The sequence below is a fragment of the Erpetoichthys calabaricus genome, chromosome 3 (genome assembly GCF_900747795.2).
Source record: "Erpetoichthys calabaricus chromosome 3, fErpCal1.3, whole genome shotgun sequence".
NCBI lineage: Eukaryota > Metazoa > Chordata > Cladistia > Polypteriformes > Polypteridae > Erpetoichthys > Erpetoichthys calabaricus.
Window position 1 is genome coordinate 96,546,421 of NC_041396.2, and position 22,724 is coordinate 96,569,144.

At 41.4% G+C, this 22,724-nt stretch overlaps 1 protein-coding gene across 1 annotated transcript in view; it reads right to left on the minus strand.

Annotated features, from left to right (window-relative positions):
- slc5a6a (solute carrier family 5 member 6a) overlaps nt 1-22,724 on the minus strand; it is a 143,646-nt gene that overhangs the window by 50,909 nt on the left and 70,013 nt on the right. Inside the window, exons 5-7 of the mRNA XM_028797206.2 lie at nt 19,422-19,489; nt 4,670-4,824; nt 3,939-4,079 (exon numbers count right to left, since the gene is read on the minus strand). Coding sequence (XP_028653039.2) covers nt 3,939-4,079; nt 4,670-4,824; nt 19,422-19,489 — 364 coding nt within the window. The remainder of the gene's footprint in view (nt 1-3,938; nt 4,080-4,669; nt 4,825-19,421; nt 19,490-22,724) is intronic.

The window sequence follows — 22,724 nt, forward strand, 5'->3', positions numbered from 1 at the left end:
TTTGCCATTCACAAGCTCTTATCCTTGATAAGGAGTATCACTGGCTTTAAAATGCTACATGTGAATGTGTACTATCTTTGCAAACATTGTAGATTATGCATGACTATAGTTACAAACACACACAAGAGGCATTCTAATATTGGGTGTATGATGACAAGGGAAAAAAAAAAACAAACAAGAGAGGTGGTGTAAGTCCTGAACAAAAGAAGAATAGATGTGTGCTGCCTAAAGGAAGTGAGGTGTGAAGATAAAGGTGTGAGAATGCATAAGGAGAATAGTAATAGGCACAAGGTTTTCTGGAAGGAGAAATGTGATAGGAATGCTGAGGTTGGTATACTGATGTCTGAAAAACAGACAGACAAAGGGATAGAAGAGGGTGAGGAGATTGCTGTATGATTAATACAGTCAACAAATGACACATAGGTTCACAGAAACGATGAAGAGAAAGATGACTTCTGGGACAGGCTGATGGAAGTGATATTTGGAATGCCATAGGAGAAAGTGATTGTAATGGGTGGAAACTTGAATAGGCATGTTAGAGGTGGTACTGGTGGTTAAACACTAGATATAAAACACTATACAAAATAAAATGCTAGAGCTGAAGTTGTGATGGTACAAGAGCTATTAGTGTGAAAATGAGCTACAGAATGAGAAAGAAAAGGAAATATGTCCAGGAACCTAAAGTGGAAGGAAAAACAAACAAATAGAAAATAGTAGGAATAAATTGATTGAAAAATGTTGAAAGGAACATTGTGGTTAAAGTTAATGGACTTAAGGATACCTGGAAGAAGGCATAGAGAAATGGCTGAAAGAGGAGAACAAAAGACATAATGACCTTTGTTGTGAGAAAATGGATGGACCAAGCTGTAGGCTTCTGAAAAAAGATGAAGACAGGTAAAGCAGTAAACACAACTGTAGTGGTGTTTGAAATATTGAAGGTAGCAGAATGACTTCAATGGGTGTCCAACCTGTACAAAATAGTTGTGGGTGAAGGTAGGATTCATGAACACTTGAAAAGAAGTGTTCTCATTCAAGGATACAAAGGAAAAACAGTGATTCATTGCAAAGCTGGTTATATTAAGCAATCAAGATTTTTGAGCTTGTAATAAAGTTGTTTGTGATGGTGCTAAGAGAAATGAATCATGGATGAAGGGAAGATAGCACTCAGATTACTAAGAGATCAGTTTCACTTCATTCCTTGGAGGGGAACAACAGAAGAGATGTTTGGTATCAGACAAATGTAAGAAAACTGGCTGGCCAAAGAAAGGAAGTTGCATTATGCATTACTAGATCATGATAATGTATGTAAACAGGATGCCACAAGAGGTGGTGAGGTGGGCATTGAGAAAGTTAGATGTTGATGAATGGTTAGCATTTGCTGTGATGTCAGTGACAAAGAAACCATCAATGGTAGACAGGGAATCTGATTGAATAGAGAAAGCTCTGAGATGAAGACAAGGCTCCACCATGTATCCATTCTGAGCCTGTTTCTTTTAATGTCATCGATAAAGGTAGCGAACAGAGTATTGCATCAATGACTGAAATTGTATTCAGATGACCTAGCATTAATGGCAGAAACTGAAGCATAATTGCACAAGAATATACTGAAATGGACTGCCATTTTGGAAGTGAAAAGCATCAAAAGGTAAATGCAGGAAAGACCAAGGAGCAAGACGAAATGAAGATGCATGTGCTCATGTATGTGCATCATATGTATTGGGAGGAAATCAATACAATGCATGGGATGTAAAAAGGGGATGCATACAAGATGTAGTAATGTAAAGAGAAGATATCAGCAAAGGAGTTGTGGGGGAGTTCTTCCACTTAGATATAAAGTTAAGTGGACACAGTGCTGTTCAGGCACAACAGTGATAGCAAGGGTTAGAAGTTTGTTTTAAAGAAATTCAGGGAACTGTGCCCCGATTCTGACTTCTAAAGAGAAGAGAAGAAAGCTGTGTGAAAAGTAATATGCTCTATGGTAATGAGACATGGCCAATAAATGTAGAGGTCATGATTAGAATCTGTGAAGTGTCATAGAATGAGAAGAAGATGAATGCTGAGAGAAGGACTGTTGGGAGGAAACAGGTGTTGTAATGAGGATAAAAAAAAATTTGATGGTTTAGGCATTTACAGTGAAATGCAAAAACAACTGGGTGAAGAGATGTAGCATCTTGGAGTTGGAGGAAATGAGACCAAGATGGAGGCTGAAGAAAATTTGAGACGGTGCCAAATGATAAGAAAAGAATGGGAGTAACCCCAAATAACATCCAGGACTTCAGAAAGTAGAGGGAAAGGATTAGAAAGTGCAACCAGTTATCCTGAGAAAACCAGGAAAATGGCTATTAAAACAGTGATGAGAGTAATTCCATGCTTTTAAGCTTTTAGAATCATGAAAACTATCTGAAATAATGAATTGATTATTGATAGAGCGATAGGCTCTGGTTCCCACAATCTTTAACTGTGGAAAGCAGGTATACTGTAGATTTTATTATTCAGTACAACACACCAATATTTATTTGATTATTAACACATTCACTTTTCACATTTATTTTAAAAAATGCAAATACAAGTTATATGAGCATTAATATGGTAAAAATACTCTTTATACTACTCTAGTGTTGGAAAAAAAACACATACTGTACCATCACTGCTATAAACATTGGAACAGTGAAGTCAAAGTTACTATTTTAGCGAAGCACTCCAGTAGTTTGGACTTGAGATGAAAACTGACACATGAGGCAAAAGAACAGAATGACCTCTTATTCCCAAGCTTTACAATAATGCTACAGTGTGTTTTAGTCCTATACTTCAAGCAAATTTATGTAACAGAATAAACTGACAATACCAAAGTTTAGATACACAACTTTACTTGTGACTTTATAGGTATTAGGAGATGAAATACTGTACATGTGTCATGAAACTGGGTCAATTTAAATTTTTCCACTTTTTCCCTCTGACAAAAAAAGGTCCTATATACAGTACTTCTGAAATCATTCTGTTGCTACAATGATTAGCTATCTTATCAAAAAGATGAATGATCCAGGCCTGGAAGCAATCATGTTTATCAAAGCCATAACATTACCTTCATCATATTTTAGAGATTAAATTGGAATGTTTTGGATGATTTGACGCTCCTTTCTTCTGACTTTAAATTTGTCGTAGTAGAGGTTTATTTTTGTCTTGTCTGTTCACAAAGCTTTCCTCTAGACATTTACTGGCTCATCTACTTACTTTTTAAGAAATTCTAATCCAACTATTCTATTTTCTGTAATAATGATAATTGTGGTCTCAATAACTTTGCTGTTAATAATGTTTTATAAACAGTAGATTGTAGTTAGATTAGATTAATACCTTAACTCTTATATTTTGGAATTTAAAAGTTACTTCAGCACCAGTCATTTTGAGCTTTTTCATAGCTCTGACTTTCCTTCAGCTGAAGATTTCCTTAGTCAATCCAGTCATGGCTACTTATCACGTACACCAAAAGGTTTCTATTCAACATATTATAGATTGTTTATTTCTCTCTGTCCATTGCGATTGTGATTAATTTATTTTTATTTTTTTTATGGCGATCTCTTTAATTTTCATGTCTATTTTTGATTACCGACTCCAAAAAGCAAACACCAAAGCTAAAACAAACTATATGTGGTACATTCATTATAAATGTAAAAAAGTACTACAAAAAAAATAAAGTACAAAAATAAATAAATAAATAATATAAAAGCAGCTAATCAACAGGAGACAACGGGAAATGAACTGCCCTAATGCTTATGTTCCCTGCCAAGTCTTATCCTCATATCCATTCTTTCTTCTTAAATCCAAATTGTCCGAGTATATACTAAAATTACAAATTTTGACTTTACTGTTCCAGTACTCATGGAAAATACTGTTGCTACATGACCAAAAAGTGGTTTCCTTTTCCCATTACATATGCTTACTTGATAGCTTCCTTCTCAGTTTTAGAACTCAGGTATCTCTGCACTTGTGCTTGGTTTACTCCATACAGTGCTAACATCATAAAAATTCCTCCAAATGCCAAGGTCCAGAAGGTGTGCCGCTCAAAAGGATCTGGGTTAAAACTGATTTAAAAAATAATAAATACCAAGTATCAAAGCAAAAGGTCTGAAAACAGTGACAAGTACTTTGTGAATAAATTGTTCTAACAGTAATTGTAAATACAAGAAATAAACATTTTTTAGCCAAGTGTTATGTATACAGTGACACATGTGCAGCTTAAATTAGCATAGTCCACATATGTGCTTTTTAATAATTAAATGCAAAAGAGGTAATACTTGCTCCATTTTTTATTTAATGAGAAGTTAAAGTAAAATCTAAACTCTAAATAATGTACTGCTCAAATATAAGGCCAATACTGCTTAAACCTAAGCTCTGCAGAAGTAGCACTTATGATATTACAATATTGTAGTGTTAAAGATTAGAAAAATGAGAAATCTGTCAGAGTAAGTACGTATTGTTATTTGGAGTATTATTGTTGTTTTAGAGGCAGCTGTAAATGGCTGTGGGTCTACAGTCCTTTACACTATTTGAATAATCCAGGTATTATTTGAATAAGTAAAAGTATACTGATTGTTTGAACTATTATACATATTCTATACTACTGCCTCATTTGAAGTACATAGAAAAAAGAAAGTCAATATTTTATACTTACTCTATACCAGAGATGCGGCCGCCTTCTTGTGCTATTTTCCACACTTCTCCCATTCCACCCACTCGCCATGCTCCCACAACAATAACTGTTAGCTGTCCAGCAAACATGACTACAGTTTGGAAAACATCGGTCCAGATCACTGCTTTTAGTCCTCCCTGAATGGCACAATTGGGAGAAAAAATACATATTAACATATATATACTTGAACGGGAAGTCTGTGATACAGTTTGCATATTTGTAGCTGGAAATCCATAAAAGCAGCAACTGAATCTTTGGTTCCCAAGGTTTTGATTCCTACTAGGAATCATTATCAGAGGAACTTGCACACATTTAAATGGAACTCAGAGCAAGTAAAATTCAAGGCTAATACTAAAACTGGTACAGAACTGGCTGAAACGTTGCTATCCAATGAAAATGCCATTAGAAGACATTTGGACACGAACCCAGCATATGCCGGCCTGAAAAGAAGAACATGCAAATAATAAATAAGACTTTATGACCAACCCCCTTTGAACCCCTACTCCCCCCCGCCAATCCAAATTTCTTCCACTCTCTATTTGATATATACTGCCTTGGGTTCCTGTAAGTCTAATCATTTTCCTCCGATGAATATTCCTGGTAGGAATCAAAAGCTTAGGAATAAAAAACTATTTTAAGATATGTGTGGATTTCCAGCTACAAATCTCTATATATACAGTCATATGAAAAGGTTTGGGAACCCATCTCTGCCTGCATAATAATTTACTCTACTTTCAACAAAAAAGATAACAGTAGTATGTCTTTAATTTCCTAGGAACATCTGAGTACTGGGGTGTTTTCTGAACAAAGATTTTTATTGAAGCAGTATTTAGTTGTATGAAATTAAATCAAATGTGAAAAACTGGCTGTGCAAAAATATGGGTCCCTTGTAATGTTGCTGATTTGAATACATGTAACTGCTCAATACTGATTACTTGCAACACCAAATTGGTTGGATTCGCTCGTTAAGCTTTGAACATCATAGACAGGTGTGTCCAATCATGAGAAAAGGTATTTAGGGTGGTCAATTGCAAGTTGTGCTTCCCTTTGACTCTCCTCTGAAGAGTGGCAGCATGGGATTCTCAAAGCAATTCTCAAAAGATCTGAAAACAAAGATTGTTCACTATTATGGTTTAGGGGAAGGCTACAAAAAAACTATCTCAGAGGTTTAAACTGTCAGTTTCAACTGTAAGGAATGTAATCAAGAAATGGAAGGCCACAGGCACAGTTGCTGTTAAACCCAGGTCTGGCAGGCCAAGAAAAATACAGGAGCAGCATATGCGCAGGATTGTGAGAATGGTTACAGACAACCCACAGATCACCTCCAAAGACCTGCAAGAACATCTTGCTGCAGATGGTGTATCTGTACATCATTCTATAATTCAGCGCAATTTGCACAAGGAACATCTGTATGGCAGGGTGATGAGAAAAAGTGCTTTGCATGGCGGAAGAAGAACACCGCATTCCAAGAAAAACACCTGCTACCTAATGTCAAAATTTGGTGGAGGTTCCATTATCCTATGGGGCCCTTATTAAAGTCGAGGGTCGGATGAATTTAACACAATATCAACAAATTCTTCAGGATAATATTCAAGCATCAGTCACAAAATTGAAGTTACGCAGGGGTTGGATATTCCAACAAGACAATGACCCAAAACACAGTTCAAAATTTACAAAGGCATTCGTGCAGAGGGAGAAGTACAATCTTCTGGAATGGCTGTCACAGTCCCCTGACTTGAATATCATCGAAACTCCATGGGATGATTTGAAGCAGGCTGTCCATGCTGGGCAGCCATCAAATTCAACTGAACTGGAGAGATTTTGTATGGAAGAATGGTCAAAAATACCTCCATCCAGAATCCAGACACTCATCAAAGGCTATAGGAGGCGTTTAGAGGCTGTTATATTTGCAAAAAGAGGCTCAAATAAGTATTGATGTAATATCTCTGTTGGGGTGCCCAAATTTATATGCACCTGTCTAATTTTGCTATGATACATATTGCGTATTTTCTGTTAATGCAATAAACTTAATGTTACTGCTGAAATACTACTGTTTCCATAAGGCATGTCATATAGTGCATCCGAAAAGTATTCACAGCGCATCACTTTTTCCACATTTTGTTATGTTACAGCCTTATTCCAAAATGGATTAAATTAATTTTTTTCCTCAGAATTCTACACACAACACCCCATAATGACAACGTGAAAAAAGTTTACTTGAGGTTTTTGCAAATTTATTAAAAATAAAAAAATTGAGAAAGCACATGTACACAAGTATTCACAGCCTTTGTCATGAAGCTCAAAATTGAGCTCAGGTGCATCCTGTTTCCCCTGATCATCCTTGAGATGTTTCTGCATCTTAACTGGAGTCCACCTGTGGTAAATTCAGTTGATTGGACATGATTTGGAAAGACACACACCTGTCTATATAAGGTCCCACTGTTGACAGTTCATGTTAGAGCACAAACCAAGCATGAAGTCAAAGGAATTGTCTGTACACCTCAAAGACAGGATTGTCTCGAGGCACAAATCTGGGGAAGGTTACAGAAAAATTTCTGCTGCTTTAAAGGTCCCAGTGAGCACAGTGACCTCCATCATCCGTAAGTGGAAGAAGTTCGAAACCATCAGGACTCTTCCTAGAGCTGGCCAGCCATCTAAACTGAGCTATCGGGGGAGAAGGGCCTTAGTCAGGGAGGTGACCAAGAACCCGATGGTCACTCTGACAGAGCTCCAGAGGTCCTCTGTGGAGATAGAGGAGAACCTTCCAGAAGGAAAACCATCTCTGCAGCAATCTACCAATCAGGCCTGTATGGTAGAGTGGCCAGACGGAAGCCACTCCTTAGTAAAAGGCACATGGCAGCCTGCCTGGAGTTTACCAAAAGGCACCTGAAGGACTCTCAGACCATAATAAAGAAAATTATCTGGTCTGATGAGACAAAGATTTAACTCTTTGGTGTGAATGCCAGGCATCATGTTTGGAGGAAACCAGGCACCGCTGATCACCAGGCCAATACCTTCCCTACAGTGAAGCATGGTGGTGGCAGCATCATGCTGTGGGGATGCTTTTCAGCGGTAGGAACTGGGAGACTAGTCAGGATAAAGGGAAAGATGACTGCAGCAATGTACAGAGACATCCTGGATGAAAACCTGCTCCAGAGCGCTCTTGACCTCAGACTGGGGCGACGGTTCATCTTTCAGCAGGACAATGACCCTAACCACACAGCCAAGATATCAAAGGAGTGGCTTCGGGACAACTCTGTGAATGTCCTTGAGTGGCCCAGCCAGAGCCCAGACTTGAATCCGATTGAACATCTCTGGAGAGATCTTAAAATGGCTGTGCACCGACGCTTCCCATCCAACCTGATGGAGATTGAGAGATGCTGCAAAGAGGAATGGGTGAAACTGGCCAAGGATAGATGTGCCAAGCGTGTGGCATCATATTCAAAAAGACTTGAGGCTGTATTTGCTGCCAAAGGTGCATCGACAAAGTATTGAGCAAAGGCTGTGAATACTTATGTACATGTGATTTCTCAGTTTTTTTATTTTTAATAAATTTGCAAAAACCTCAAGTAAACTTTTTTCACGTTGTCATTATGGGGTGTTGTGTGTACAATTCTGAGGGGAAAAATGAATTTAATCCATTTTGGAATAAGGCTGTAACATAACAAAATGTGGAAAAAGTGATGCGCTGTGAATACTTTCCGGATGCACTGTATATTAGAAGAAAGTTGCTACTTTGAAAGCTCAGCCAATGATAAACAAAAATCCAAAGAATTAAGAGGGGTTCCTGAACTTTTTCATATGACTGTGTGTGTGTATATATATATATATATATATATATATATATATATATATATATATATATATATATATATATATATATATATATTTAAAAATCGAACATCTGTCTGTATGTCTGTCCACTTTTGATGAGAAAACTACTTAACGTATTTAGATCTGTTTTTTTTTCTATAATTTGCTTGAACATTCCGGCTGATTTTGCAACCTCTCTCATTGTGCTAAGTATCGCAGTTCGCTTATTTGCACAAATCCGAGAGAGACGCAGCAGGCCGAGGGGAGGGGAGCAGGGCAGGGCCCTCCTCACTCACATGCCAGCCGCGGAGCATATCTTACATCTGCTTAGCTAGCAAACGAGAGAACTACTTAATGGATTTAGATCAGGCTTTTTTCTAGAATTTGCTTGAACATGATTTTGCAACTTCTCTAATCGCACTAAGAATCATAGTTCTCTAGCAGGAATGATATATTTGTGCTAATCTAAGACAGAGGCTGCGGGCCGAGGGGAGGGGGAAGCATGACGTCAGGAGTAGAGAGCCAGGCAGGGCCCTCCTCGCTGTCCTGTTTCACATCTATGCAGGCAAAGCCGCAGGGGACAGCTAGTATTATATATACAGGTATATAAAAGTTAATTTACTAAGTTAACTAACTTATAAATTATTCACCTGGAGGTGGGGCTCGATGCGAGCGCCTGGTGGCCAGGCTTGCACCCATGGGGCTTGGCCGGGCACAGCCCAAAGAGGTAACATGGGTCCCCCTTCCCATGGGCTCACCACCTATGGGAGGGGCCAAGGAGGTCGGGTTTGAGTTGGGTGGTGGCCGAAGGCGGGGACCTTGGCGGTTCGATCCTTGGCTACAAAAGCTGGGTCTTGGGACATGGAATGTCACCTCTCTGAAGGGGAAGGAGCCTGAGAAAGTGCGCGAGGTCAAGAGGTTCCGGCTAAATATAGTCGGGCTCACCTCGACGCACAGCTTGGACTCTGGAACAAATCTCCTTGAGAGGGGCTGGACACTCTACCACTCTGGAGTTGCCCCTGGTGAGAGGCGCCGAGCGGGTGTGGGCATACTTATGCCCCCCCCCCCCGACTTGCAGCCTGTACATTGGGGTTTACCCAGGTGGACGAGAGGGTAGCTTCCCTCTGCCTTTTGGTGGGGGGACGGGTCCTAACTGTTGTTTGTGCGTATGCACCAAACAGCAGTTTGGAGTACCCACCCTTTTTGAAGTCCCGGGAGGGGGTGCTAGAGGGCATACCTTCTGGGGACTCCCACATATTGCTGGGAGACTTCAATGCTCACGTGGGCAATGACAGTGAAACCTGGAAGGGCGTGACTGGGAGGAATGGCCCCCCTGATCTGAACCCGAATGGTGTTTTGCTATTGGACTTTTGTGCTCGTCACGGATTGTTCATAACGAACACCATGTTCAAGCATAGGGGTGTTCATATGCGCACTTGGCACCAGGACACCCTAGGCCGCTGTGTGATCTGCAGCCACATGTCTTGGACACTCAGGTGACGAGAGGGGCGGAGCTGTCAACTGATCACCACCTGGTGGTGAGTTGGCTTCAACGGTGGGGGAGGATGCTGGTCAGGCCTGGTAGGCCCAAACGTGTTGTGAGGGTCTGCTGGAAACGTCTGGCAGAGTCCCGTCAGAAGTAGCTTCAACTCCCACCTCCGGCAGAACTTCAACCACAACCCGAGGGAGGTGGGGGACATTGAGATCCGAATCAGCCATGTTTCGTGCCTCTATTGCTGAGGCGGCTGACCGGAGCTGTGGCCGTAAGGTGGTCGGTGCCTGTCATGGCGGCAATACCCAAACCCGTTGGTGGACACCGGCAGTGAGGGATGCCGTCAAGCTGAAGAAGGAGTCCTACCAGACCCTTTTGTCCTGTGGGACTCTGGAGGCAGCTAACAGGTACCGGCGGGCCAATCGAAATGCAGCTTTGGTGGTTGCCGAGGCAAAAACTCTGGCATGGGAGGAGTTTGGGGAGGCCATGGAGAACGACTTTCAGACGGCTTTGAGGAGATTCTAGTCAACCGTCTGGTGTCTCAGGAGGGGAAAGCAGTGCAGTGTCAACACTGTATATGGTGGGGATGGTGCGCTGCCGACCTCGACTTGGGACGTTGTAGGTCGGTGGGGGAAGTACTTTGAAGACCTCCTCAATCCCACTAACATGCCTTCCAATGAGGAAGCAGAGCCTGGGGACTCGGAGGTGGGCTCCCCCATCTCTGGGACTGAGGTCACCGAGGTGGTCAAAAAACTCCTTGGTGGCAGGGCCCCGGGGGTGGATGAGATACGCCCACAGTTCCTCAAGGCTCTGGATGTTGTAGGGCTGTCTTGGTTGACACGTCTCTGCAACATCGCATGTACATCAGGGACAGTGCCTCTGGATTGGCAGACCGGGGTGGTGGTCCCCCACTTTAAGAAAGGGGACCGGAGGGTGTGTTCCAACTACAGAGGGATCACACTCCTCAGCCTCCCTGGAAAACTCTATTCGGGGGTTCTGGAGAGGAGGGTCCGTCGGATAGTCGAACCTTGGATTCAGGAGGAACAGTGTAGTTTTCGTCCTGGTCGCGGAACAGTGGAACAGCTCTACACCCTTAGCAGAGTCCTGGAGGGTGCATGGGAGTTCGCCCAACCAGTCTACATGTGTTTTGTGGACTTGGAAAAGGCGTTCGACCGTGTCCCTTGGGGAATCCTGTGGGGGGTGCTCTGGGAGTATGGGGTACCGGGCCCCTTGATAAGGGCTGTTCGGTCCCTGTACAACCGGTGTCAGAGCTTGGTCCGCATTGCCGGAATTAAGTCGAACCAGGGCTGCCCTTTTTCACCGTTTCTGTTAATAACTTTTATGGACAGAATTTCTAGGCGCAGCCAGGGTGTTGAGTGGTTCTGGTTTGGTGGACTCAGGATTGGGTCACTGCTTTTTGCAGATGATGTTGTGCTGTTTGCTTCATCAGGCCGTGATCTTCAGCTCTCTCTGGATTGGTTCGCAGCTGAGTGTGAAGTGGCTGGGATGGGAATCAGCACCACCAAATCCGAGACCATGGTTCTCAGCCGGAAAAGGGTGGAGTGCCCTCTGAGGGTGGGAGGCGAGATCCTGCCCCAAGTGGAGGAGTTCAAGTATCTCGGGGTCTTGTTGACGAGTGAGGGAAGAATGGAGCGTGAGATCGACAGGCAGATTGGTGCGGCGTCCGCAGTGATGCGGGCTCTGCATCGGTTTGTCGTGGTGAAAAAGGAGCTGAGCCGTAAGGCAAAGCTCTCAATTTACCAGTCGATCTATGTTCCTACCCCCTCCTATGGTCATGAGCTATGGGTAGTGACAGAAAGAGCGAGATCGCGAATACAAGCGGCCGAAATGAGTTTCCTCCGCAAGGTGTCTGGGCTCTCCCTTAAAGATAGGGTGAGAAGCTCAGTCATCCGGGAGGGGCTGAGTAGAGCCGCTGCTCCTCCGCATCGAGAGGAGTCAGATGAGGTGGCTCGGGCATCTGATCAGGATGCCTCCTGGACGCCTCCCTGGTGAGGTGTTCCGGGCACGTCCAACCGGGAGGAGGCCCCGGGGAAGACCCAGGACACGCTGGAGGGACTATGTCTCCCGGCTAGCCTGGGAATGCCTTGGGATTCTCACGGAATAGCTAGAAAAAGTGGCCGGGGAGAGGGAAGTCTGGGCATCTCTGCTCAAGCTGCTGCCCCCACGACCTGACCTCGGATAAGCGGAAGAGGATGGATGGATAAATTATTTAACACTGAACAGGGGATTATTTAAAATAACTAGCACAGGTAATCAGCACTGAAAGACTGTGCTCATTGCCGACAGCACTCAAGGTCATTAAATAAAAATTAATTTTTCTGCGCTGATGTTTACTTCTTTGAGTATATAATGCATTTACTCATTAAGAGTTTGCTCTACATTAATGCATACATTGAAGCATGATGCAACATGGATAATGCACACCAAGCAGTAGTAAGCCAATACATTGAAAGTACACAGTATCTGACTGATATGGAGGTACCAGACATACAGTTACCAGCCCAATAAAAGCTAAGTATAAAGGTAAAGATTTTTATTTTTTATTTTTATCTTATGATGTGTGTACTAATACATTATTTTACATTCTAAGTGGAGTGCATATAATTTGCTGTACTTGAACATGTATATATCAGATTAAATGAAATAGCAGTGGTGCATGTTACCTCAAACTAAGCCAGTGATGACAATTAGGTTATGCACAATTTTCTCAATAGCATATAGCTTAAACCTACTACTTTCCGTGAATGTAATTTATATAGAATTCGATCTGACAGCCCTACAGCACACGCATAGTTTTGTAATGGCCGAAGCATGGTCTCATCTAGTACTGCAGGTACAGCGTTTTCTTCTCAACTAATTTGGATAATAGTTTTATTTTCTTGTTGAAGTACAGCTTGTGTCTACGAATAGGTCATTTAGTCTCATTTAACTATGCCAATTTTCAAAATGAGTCCTCCCCCAGTTTGTTTTCATCTTGACAACATTTTTAGAAAATCTACAGGCACAAAGGGTGTGTATAGTGTTGCCAAACCCTTAAGGAGCAATGTTCAACCTCCCAAAAAAACTTTGTAAACTCCAAAACACGATTTTTAGTGACTTTCACAGTTGCGCGCATTTGTGCTTAAAATGAAGTTCAGCAATGATTTCGGGAAACTGTATGTGAAAGGAAAATGGCTGTTTCACTACCCACTTCCTATTATTTTGTGATGTTGTATTATAGATAATCAACAAAGTGATACTCAGGTCACTGGACAATGGTTGAGGCACCCAAATTTTTTTTTAAACAAAACCTTACATTTTTGAAAAAAGCTTACATTGTCATAATGATTACGCCACAATGAAAGAGTGAAACATTTTTTTTTAATTACCAAAATTACTTTCTCAAGTTACTGTCCAGAATAAGGTAGAAAGAGAGAGGCTGAAGACAGCATTAGCAACTGTTACTTTTTCTTTGTGATAAGTCAATTATAATATTACGCTTTTATTTTTTGCGGTTTTAAATCAATGTTGATGAAACAACTTTAAATCATCTTTATGACATAATTAAATACTGTCGGTGGTGCTGCCTCTTAAATTAATAGAGAGACCAGGCAGTGATGCCTGTAAAACACTAATCACCCCCGGCCTCCCCTTTTGCATACGCTTTCCACATCTGGATTAAATTTTTCATCATGCCATCCAGTTAATTAATGTGTAATTAAACATCAACTTGTGAACCACACTAAACCAGGTAATACAAAGAAGAAGTGTTCATAGTGCCAACCCAGCAAGGACTTATGGTAATTATGGAATCTAGTCATACACAAAGATCAAGTTTTTAACTCATGACAGCAGAGAAATTGATGGTAATGTATATCTCAAGTTTGGTCCTGAAGCCAAATCCCTCACCCACCAAATGTGCATGGTTTTGTTCAAACCAGTTTCAAAGTGAGTAAGTCATTTTTACCTTTAAATGATCTTTTTGTTTAAGGCATTGTTCTTTAAATAATCTTATCTTGCATTCAGAAAATTGCACTGGTGTTAGATTTGCTGACATATGAAATTACAAAATATTTTATTTTTGCCATATCTTTCAAAATCAAATTCATTTTCTTTTTAATACACTTTTTCGGTTGAATTTGCTGCCTTGATTATATCTGAATATTCACAATTAATGACAAAAATAGCCTTCACAAGGACTAGCAACTCTTACTTCTAAAGGGCAGCTATTTAAGTGTTACCAAAGTGCTTATTAGTAAATATCACAAATCCAGAAAATTTACTTTCATCTAAATTCCTGCTTCATTCAGTAGAAGAAATTACCAGTTTGTAATTTCTGAATTGATACAAAAAAACACAAATTGAGAAGAAGCATTTCGACCAGAACTGAAAAAAGGGTTAACAGACATTTGCTTTTTCACTGTAATTCATCATACAAATACACCTGGGAAATGTTGGGTACTTGAGCTAGTTTCATATAACAAAAGGTAAAGTACAGCTTCCGGTTAATGGAAATAGCCCAGAAGTTTTGTACCTAACACTTGTTGCAAAATTTGGTTGACCTAAATGAAAGCATACTCAAGTTATCGTGTTTACATACACACACACACACACACACACAGACAGACAGACAGACACAGACATAATTCCAAAAATGGTATTTTCGGACTCAGTGAGGTCTAAAACGCCGAGATTCATCAAAATCTGGAATGGAATTTTTGGAGGATTCCCAGACTTTCTCTATACTTCGCATATGAGAAAGTCAAGGAGGTCTAAAATGTCGAGATTCAACAAAATCCCGACATCGAATATCTGGATGATTACAATACTTTCCCTATACTTTGAATATGAGAAAGTTAAAAGGGATGGTTTTCTTTTTAACTTATACCTAACTTTTCTGGGTTGACAGTGCTACATTACCAAAATTCTTCACTTTTGTGATTTCTAAAACTAAACATCTTAAAACAGATAATACTCCTCAGGAGGCAGAAATCAAACCTGAACAGGACAACTGTCCATAACAGGACAGACACATACAGTGCATTCAGTTAGTGTTCAGACCGCTTCACTTTTTCATTGTTCTGTTGCAGCCTTATGCTAAAATCATTTAAATTCAATCCCCACAACCCCACCCCAAGCAACACTCGATACCCCAAAATTGCAAAATTAAAGCAGGGTTTAAAATTTTCTGCAAATTTATTAAACATAAAAAAATTTAAATATTACATGAACATACACTTAGGACTTAGTTGAATCATCTTTGGCAGCAAATACATCCTGATGCATTGGTGGGTATGACGTGACAAGCTTCTTACACCTGGACTTGGGGATTTTTATTTATTTTTTTATTTGACATACTTTTAATCCCAAGGAGGAAATTGTCTTTTCGTATGACCTTTAGGGGTCAGAGTGCTCGGTCAACCATTATACAGCTCCCTGGAGCAATTTTCAGGTTAAGGGTCTTGCTTAAGGCCCCTCTCTTCTTGAAGTAATGGGATGTGAACAAGTAACATTCAAGATACCAATGCAGATCCTTAGCCACAAAGCCACCATCCTGCTTTGAGACACATTCTTCTCTGCTGATCCTCACAAGCTTGGCCAGGTTACATGAAGAACAATAGTGTACAGTTATTTTCAGGTCTCTCCAGAGATGTTCGATTGGGTTCAAGTCAGTTTCTAGCTGTGCTGCTAAAGGATATTCACAGAATTGTCTTTATTTCATGTTATCTTTGTGTTTTGCTTTTTTTCTTTGTGCTTAGGTTTATTATCCTGTTGGAAGGTGAACTTTCCACCCAATGGGTAGGTCTGGAGTAAGTCTGCATTAAGATTATCTCTGTACTTTGCTCCATTCACCTTTCCCTTAAACCTAACCAGTATCCAAATCCATGCCACTGAAAAACAACCCCACAGTATGAACCATGCTTCACTGCTGGAATGGCATTGACCAACTGGTAAGTGGTGTGTAGCTTCTTCCAGACAAAAAGCTTAGAATTGAGTTCAGTCTTGGGTTCATCAATCCAGATAATCTTGTTGTTGAGTGTCCTTTAGCTGCCTTATTGCAAACTTCAAATGGGCTGTCATGTGTATTTTACTGAGGAGAGGATTTTGTCTGGTTACTCTGCCAAAGAACCTTGATCAGTGGAGTGTTGCAATGATAGTTAACATTTAGGAAATTTCTTCCATCTTCATGCAGGCTGTGGCCATTCTGAATTTTTTCATTTAAGAATTATGGAGGCCATTGTGCTTTTTGGGAAGATTCAATGCTAGAGATTTTTTTCTAGCATTCCCCGGATCTGTGCCTCAAAACAGTCTTGTTTCAATTCTTTCAACATCATGGCATGGTTTTTGCTTTAACAAACATTTTCCCTCTAAAACACGCTGTCAATTGTGCAGCCTTATATAGACAGGTGTGTGCCTTTCCTAATCATGTATAATCAATTGAATCTACCATAAACAGACTCTAAATAAGGTGTAGAAGCATCTCAACAATGATCAACTGAATGAGAATGGTAAGAAAACAAGACAAACATCACGTGCCAAAGCAAAATGGTCTGAATACTTGTATAAAAATATTTTATTTATATTTTAATAATTTTGCAAAGAGTTCTAAAATTCTTTAACTTTGATGGTGTGATCGAAAGAGGAAGTGCGGTTGTGAGACACACAAGGAGGAGAAAGGTTTAGGAGGCACACTCCAAGTGCTGCCTTGCATGGTGGGAAGTATAAAAGTGGCCAGAAGGTGAGTAAGTCACGTCAAAATGACAGAATATGAGTAGCAGACTTTATGGGAACATGCTTAAGAGAGGGAGTGTCAGTCAAGAGAGGCTCATACACACAAGTATATTGAGGAAGGTTGCTAAAGGTATACATAGGAAAAGAGAAAACAAGATGTTATATTTGAAGCAAATAATTAATTAAAATGTTAATGTGGCAAACAACTCCATCATTGTGCAAAAAAATAACAAATATAACAGGTACATACAACAGAAGTTAAAAACTATATGTATATAGAGAGGTGAAGGTAATATATAAGAAAAGGCAATATGGAGTTAAAATAAAACAAAGCAGGTCACATAACAACAAGACACTGTCATCACTCCCTTCACCCTCGCAGGCCACAAGATCTCGCCAAAACAATGAATCTGTCTTCTCCAGTTAACATGCAACTTAAACTAGCCTGGCTCACTGTACAATTTAGTAATTGGGCTTCTAAGTATATGCTGCAATATCTTGTGCGTACAACATGTGGATACTGATCACACGCTTAAGGAGAAAAGTATGCTATTTGAGCGAAACTTGTAGTGGGGTAAATGTAAAAGCAGTCCTAAATGAAATTTTCTCAAGTACAATTAGCTGAAAAATATACTTATGTAATGAAGTAGTTATACTCTGTTACTTAACACCGCTGGTTAAATATAACAAATGAAGTAAACATATGAAGTGACAATAATTACCAGCACTTAAAACCCTTAAATTGACAAATACAATATATTGTAAAGTCACTGAAGTAAACAGAGATTAAAATCCAAATGGTCTGAGGGTAGAAGCTTCTCCTCAGCTTCTTGGTTCTGGCCTTATGGCTATATAGGTATTTGCTTGACAGTAATGACTGAAAATGTTTAAATGCTTAGGTGAAAAATGTCATCAACAATCCATTTTGCTCTCATCTCGTTCTACACCAGTGGGTATATATGTCCTGCAGGCCAGGCTATCATTAGGACTACTGCTTTATAGTTCCAGTAAACCGATTTTGAATAGTAGCCTGATTACAGTATGTGTGGAATTCACACACTCTCTTTGTGTGCATGTGTGTGTGTACATACATACGGAATCACACACAAACATATACTCACACTGCCCACCAAAATTTTTGTGACAAAGCCACCTTTTTCTGTGATTTACCTCTCTGCTCCAGTTTAAAACTATAAATCAAACAATTCAGATGTGATTGAAGTGCAAATTGCATACTTTAAGAGTATTTGCACACATTTCCATCAAACCATGTACAAATTACAACACATTTTATACAAGGTCCTCCCATTTGAGGGCATCATAATGTTTGGAAAAATCGGTGTCACAGGTACTTGTGATTAATGTCCCAAGCACTATGGAGGGCACTGTATAAATATTAGTCACTTGTCGACCGATAGAAACTACAAAAGTGTTTCTCAACTGTTTATAGTGCTGCAACTCAGTTTTGCCTTTTTAAATTCATTGACAACCCACTAGCAGATATTGAAAAATGTCTCCTTGGTGAAACGAGCACATTTGGGTGTGCCCCTTGGTAAAACGAGTTCACATAGAAACGGGGAAACATATTGCAGGTGACCCAGCTGCAAACCAGAGGCATCAACCCAGGTCGCAATCCAGTGGTTGATTTAAAACTGGCTTAGGTGACCCACTCACCAACCAACGGCGCATCTCACAATCCACCAGTGGCATGACCAAGTGGCTGAGAAGCACTGCCTTACATGAAACTTGTGTGCAGACTCCCAAGACTGGACTCCAAGACTTGGAGACTGGTTTGTGCTACTGTGTACCGGCAAAGTATGCCTACCAGTGACTCACACAAGGCAAACAGACCTTGCCTATTCAATTTCTACTGCTAGGTTTGCTTTCTTTGTAAAGCTTAATGGAAAGTCTGATGAACAACTGGGAAGCCAGTGTCTGTCTGTATTCATACTTGAGTACTGTGTTTACTGTACAGCTGTAATTTAACTTTAGATTTTAAAACTTCAATTAGATTTTTTTTGCATTGATTCTTTTATTTTGCTTTCCTTTTCTTCTATACAAGTTTTCAGAATTTGGTAAGTACTTTAAAATTAGTATTTTCACATGTATGTAACAATGATAAATTTTAGGAACATAACTGGCCAGTAAAAGTACATTATTTTTAAGTTAACTGAATATTCAAATGAAAAACATCATAAAGTTTAATTTTTTTTAATTAAACTGGATCTTAAAGTCTCTCCTCTTTTACTGCTATATGCCATATCATATAAAAGAAACCATCTAAATTTGGATGACTTTGCTATGGAAAAGAAGGCAACAAAGCACAACATGTTGTTACCACATTAAGACTTTTATATAAACAAATGTGAAAAAGGCTTATATGAACTTAATGCTCTCTGTTGTCATAGTGAGTAAATATTTACTTATACAGATTACAATGCCTACCACATTTATCAATTTTTTAATTAACTCATACAATAATAAGGAATGACTTGTTCAGAATCACTTTCTACCTGTAGCCAATTTTCTCCCAACAATAAGTCACAAATTTCATACATTTCTGGGAGGATTTGCAGTTAAGTAGCTGAGTAATGTTATAATCTCATTATAAATCACAATTACTTGTTCTTAAAAATACAGCTACAGAGCTCCATATTTAAAACACATTGGACCTTTTCTGAATGCACATCTACTTACCAGTGCTGTGTACAGAGTACAGACAAGACCTACAGCCAGCACAGCACCCCAAAGATCAAAGCCAGTAACTGGAAAAGAGAAAATAAATGGCTAATTTACTTACAAAAAAGTAAATTAATTAAATTTGAATCGATGCCACTTAAAAACTTAAACTGTGCAAGTTACTCTGAATGGGGAAGAGGATACCTAAAAAAATTTATGTTATATTGAGTATAGGTTACCAGACACAATTAATGGTTAAGAATTAACGGTGTTGCCATTGAAAAGTGTAACTAGTCTGTCATTATTTCAGAATTAATATTACTTTTAAGCTTGACATAGTAACTCCTAGCATGTGATTTGTGCCACACTACTTCAAAGCTGAAATAATTAACAAAATTTAACACTACAAAATGTTTTCCTTAACAAAAATTGCAGATTAGATAATTGAGTGGATAAAAATGCACATTGTGCTTTTGGAATTTCAACACTTTATCAATTTCTTCACCTTTTCATTACTATCTACATTTACTGCTAGAAAGATAAAGCATTCAAACATCAGAACAAAGTTCAGCCAAAGGAGAGGCTCCAAAAATGCTTAATATCAAACTAAATCAGTCAATTTCCTCATTATCTTACCCACTTTGTTGAAAAACTGCAAATCACACAGATTCAAATCACTGTACTTTGATAAAAAAATGTATTAACTATGTCTTGTTTGTTGACTGTATGTTTTCATTTAAAGCACTTTAAATAATCAGCCCCTTCTTGGATCAAGGGCTTGCCGTGGCAGAAGGGCTTGCGTGGTCTAGTGATCCTCGGAGCTATGTTGTCGGGAGCTACATGCTCCTGGTAGGGCTTCCCAAGGCAAACAGGTCTGAGGAAAAGATCCAGACTAACTCAATCCCAAGACCCCAAGGCTATAAACCAAGGATTGGCGTTTCCCTTGCCTGGGAAAGGGTACCTGGGGCCCAACCCTGGAGCCAGGCCCGGGGAAGGGGCTTGCTGGCGAGCGCCTGGTGGCTGGACCTTTGACCACGGGGCCCAGCCGGCTCAGCCCAAAGGAGCAACGTGGTTCTGCTCTCTTGTGGGCGCACCACCTGCAACAGAGGCCATAGGGGTCGGGTGCAATACGATATGGGTGGTGGCCGAAGGCGGGAACTCTGGCGTTCTGACACTCGGTTGCAGAAACTGGTTCTTGGGACATGGAATGTTATCTCTCTGGCGGGGAAGGAGCCCAAACTGGTGCGTGAGGTTGAGGTACCGGCTAGATATAGTCGGGCACACCGCTACGCACGGTCTGGGCTCTGGAACTATTCCTCTTGTGAAAGGCTGGACTTTGTTCCACTCTGGAGTTGCTGTGGGTGAAAGGCGGCGGGCAGGGGTGGGTTTGCTTATGGCTCCCTGGCTCGAGGCCTGTACGTTGGGGTTCTCCCCGCTGGACGAGAGGGTTGCTTCCCTGCGCCTTCGAGTTGGGGGAAGGACTCTGTCTGTTGTTTGCGCTTATTCGCTAAACGACAGTTCGGAGTACCCAGCCTTCTTGGAGTCCCTGGAAGAAGCACTGCGAGGTGCAGCTCCTGTGGACTCTATCATCCTGCTGGGAGACTTGAACACTCACGTCGGCAACGACCGTGAAACCTGGAGAGGAGTGATTGAGAGGTAACGGCTTCCCTGATCTAAACTCGAATGGTGTTCAGCTGTTGGACTTCTGTGCTGGCCATGGATTGTCCATAACGAACACCATGTTCGAGCATAAGGGTGTCCATAAGTGCACTTGGCGCCAGGATACCCGAGGTCGCAGCTCGATGATCGACTTTGTAATCATGTCATCGGATCTGCGACCTTAAGTCTTGGACACTTGGGTGATCACCACCTGGTGGTAAGTTGGATCAGATGGGGGGAGAGGCTGCCGGACAGACCAGGCAGACCCAAACGTATAATGAGGGTCTGCTGGGAACGTCTGGTGGAGGAACCGGTCAGAAAGATCTTTAATTGCCACCTCCGGCAGAAATTCAACCTTATTCCGAGGGAGGCGAAGGACATTGAGTCTGAATGGGCCATGTTTCGAGCCTCCATTGTCAAAACAGCAGAACAGAACTGTGGCCACAAGGTTGTCGGTGCCTCTCGTGGCGGCAATCTGCGAACCCGGTGGTGAACACCTAAGGTTTGTGAGGCCGTCAAGTTGAAGAAAGAGTCCTACCGGGTCTGGTTGACCAGTAGGACTCCAGAGGCAGCTGAGGGGTACCGGCAGGCCAAGCGTGTGGCGACATCGGCTGTTGCTGAGGCAAAAACCCGGGCAAGGGAGGAGTTTGGGGAAGCCATGGAAAACAACTTTCGGTCGGCACCAAGATGGTTCTGGCAAACCGTCAGGCGTCTCGGGAGGGGAAAGCGGTGCTACACCAACGATGTGTACAGTAGAGATGGGGCCCTGCTGACTTCAACTGCAGACGTTATTGACCGGTGGAAGGAATACTTCGAGGATCTTCTCAATCCCACCACCATGTCTTCCTTAGAGGAGGCAGAGCTGGAGGACTCCAGGGGTTTGGGGGGGGCCCGTCCATATCAGGGGCCGAGGTACTTAAAAAGCTCTGAGGTGGCGGGGCCCCTGGGGTGGACAAGAGAGTTGAATCTCGGATTCAAGAGGAACAATGTGGATTCCGTCCCGGCCGTGGAACACTGGACCAGGTCTACTCCCTGGCCAGGATCCTGGAGGGGGCATGGGAGTTTACCCAACCAGTCCACATGTGTTTTGTGGATTTGGAGAATGCATTCAACCGTGTCCCTCAAAGCATCCTGTGGGGTGTGCTCCAAAAGTACGGGGTACAAGGCTCGTTGTTACGAGCCATTCAGTCCCTGTACAGGAGGAGCAGGAGCTTGGTCCACATTGCCAGTAATAAGTCAGACTCGTTTCCTGTTGAGGTTGGACTCCGCCAGGGCTGCCCTTTGTCACCAATTCTGTTCATAAGTTTTATGGACAGAATTTCTAGGCGCAGCCAAAGAGCGGAGGGGGTATGGTTTGGTGACCTAAGAATCTCGTGTCTGCTATTTGCGGATGACGTGGTTCTGTTGGCTTTATCGGACAGTGACCTCCAGCTCTCACTGGAGCGGTTCGCAGCCGAGTGTGAAGCGGCGGGGATGAGAGTCAGTACCTCTAAATCCGAGGCCATGTTTCTTAGCCAGAAAAGGGTGGAATGCTCTCTCCAGGTTGGGAACACATTACTGCCTCAAGTGGAGGAGTTCAAGTATCTCGGGCTCTTGTTCACGAGTGAGGGAGGAACAGAGCGGGAGGTTGACAGACAGATCGGTGCAGCATCCGCAGTAATG